Source organism: Grammomys surdaster, unplaced genomic scaffold, assembly GCF_004785775.1.
Source record: "Grammomys surdaster isolate TR1022 unplaced genomic scaffold, NIH_TR_1.0 124957, whole genome shotgun sequence".
In the NCBI taxonomy this organism is placed as follows: domain Eukaryota; kingdom Metazoa; phylum Chordata; class Mammalia; order Rodentia; family Muridae; genus Grammomys; species Grammomys surdaster.
This window is the reverse complement of record NW_021619886.1, coordinates 1-1,912: the sequence shown is the minus strand read 5'-3', so window position 1 is coordinate 1,912 and position 1,912 is coordinate 1. Positions and strand designations below refer to the sequence as shown.

The window sequence follows — 1,912 nt, the reverse complement described above, 5'->3', positions numbered from 1 at the left end:
ACATCAGCCATTGCTCTAAGGTTCTCTGAAGATAATAATGTAAATTTTGCATAATTTCCAGTAATATACATTTTCTGATGTTGTATTTTAGGCTACAATTTGGAAGACCACAATATTGAAGATCATTGTGAAAGTTCTAGAAGACATGGACGGTAATTTTAATGTATAAGCCAATACATTTGTGCCTCTAGGGATAGTTTAATGTACCCTGAAGTGTTAATGAAAAAAAATAGTGAAAACAAGCACAGCTTTGTGGGGATTATTAAATTCTCACAACACCTTATGCCTCAATGTCAGGTAGCTGACTAGTGTTTGCAGAGTATTAAGAGACAAAGAAAGGAAACAAGGCCTTAGCGGATATCATAATTTTAATCATATCCACATGAGAACTATGTTTTGTAACTCTCCATTCACTTAGTTTTACACCACTCAAGTATACAAAATGCATATACATTGATTAGGGTTTTAGTGTATCTCCAAGACCTGTTATAAGCAAATCATCCATGGTTTTGTCAGAGGGCAGTTTATGATTGTCAAGAAGGTTGTTGTGGTCGAGAAACTTGAATCTCTATACCACATGTCTAAAGATCAAAAAGTTAAACCGTGAATGCATTCTATACAACTTTTCTTTGTTATTCTTCCTTAATAGGTATATCAAGAATCCTTCTAGGTATAAGCCACATGATCCTAAGGGATTTGGAAAGAAGCAGTGTACCTCTATCTTTCCAGGAGCATTTAGAAGATATTTAGTCAACCCAACTATGAGAAGATGGGGTGAATGTGATACAAGTTTACAAGTAATTGGTTTTACAGCTTCAGTGGGAATACATCAAAATGCTGTCATTGGAGAAAAGCCCTATGAATATGAGGAATGTGGAAAATTTTCTATCTGTCCTGGTTCACTTTGCACATATATTATGAATCACAGTACAGAAAAATATGATGAATGCAATCAGTATGGGAAAGCTCTGAATTCTTCCAATTCTCTTCAGAGATACGAAAAATATCATATGGGAAAAGGAACTGTTAAATGTAAGCCTAATTGTAAAATATTTACCCATCACAGGCATCTTCAAATATACAAGAAAACCTGTAATGAGAAGTATCTCTATGAATGTAAAGAATGTGATAAAGCCTCTTTAGAATTAGAACAAAGAATTCATTTGGAAATAAAATCAAATGAATATAATCAAGAAGATAAAGTCTTTGCATGTCACAGTCAGCAAGTAGGTAGTACTAATACTAGGGAGAAAAAGTATAAATGTCATCAGTGTGGTAAATCTTTTGCATATCCCAGTCATCTTCAAACACATGAAAGAACTCACACTGGAGAGAAACTCTATGAATGTAATCAGTGTGGTAAAGCCTTCACATGTTTCTGTACTCTTCAAATACATAAAAAAATTCATACTGGAAGGAAGCTGTATAAATGTAATCAATGTGGTAAAGCCTGTGCAAGTAACAGTGCTCTTCAAATACATGAAAGTATTCATACTGGAGGGACACCCTATGAATGTACTCAATGTGGTAAATTTTTTACTCGTAATAGTACTCTCCAAATACATGAAAGAATTCATACTGAAGAGAAACCATATAAATGTAACCAATGTGGTAAGGCCTTTGCAGATAACAGTGATCTTCACAGGCATGAACGACATCATACTGGAGAGAAACCCTATGAATGTTGTCAATGCAGTAAAGCCTTTGCATGTAAGAGGTATCTTAAAATACATGAAGGAACTCATACTGGAGAGAAACCATATGAATGTACTGAATGTAGTAAAGCCTTTGCAAGTAGCAGTCAGCTTAAGAAGCACGAAAGAATTCATACTGGAGAGAAACCCTATCAATGTAATCAATGTAAAAAAGCCTTTGCAAGTAAGACTCATCTTAAGATGCATGAAAAAATTCA

At 34.3% G+C, this 1,912-nt stretch overlaps 1 protein-coding gene across 1 annotated transcript in view; it reads left to right on the top strand.

The window, feature by feature from the left end:
- The window catches only part of LOC114636823 (zinc finger protein 431-like), a gene marked incomplete at both ends in the record, with an annotated part of 2,511 nt that extends 604 nt beyond the window's left edge, over positions 1 to 1,907 (top strand). Inside the window, 2 exons of the mRNA XM_028784926.1 lie at positions 92 to 152; positions 650 to 1,907. Of these exons, the coding sequence (XP_028640759.1) occupies positions 92 to 152; positions 650 to 1,907 (1,319 nt within the window). The remainder of the gene's footprint in view (positions 1 to 91; positions 153 to 649) is intronic.
- Between the last annotated feature and the right edge of the window lie 5 nt (positions 1,908 to 1,912).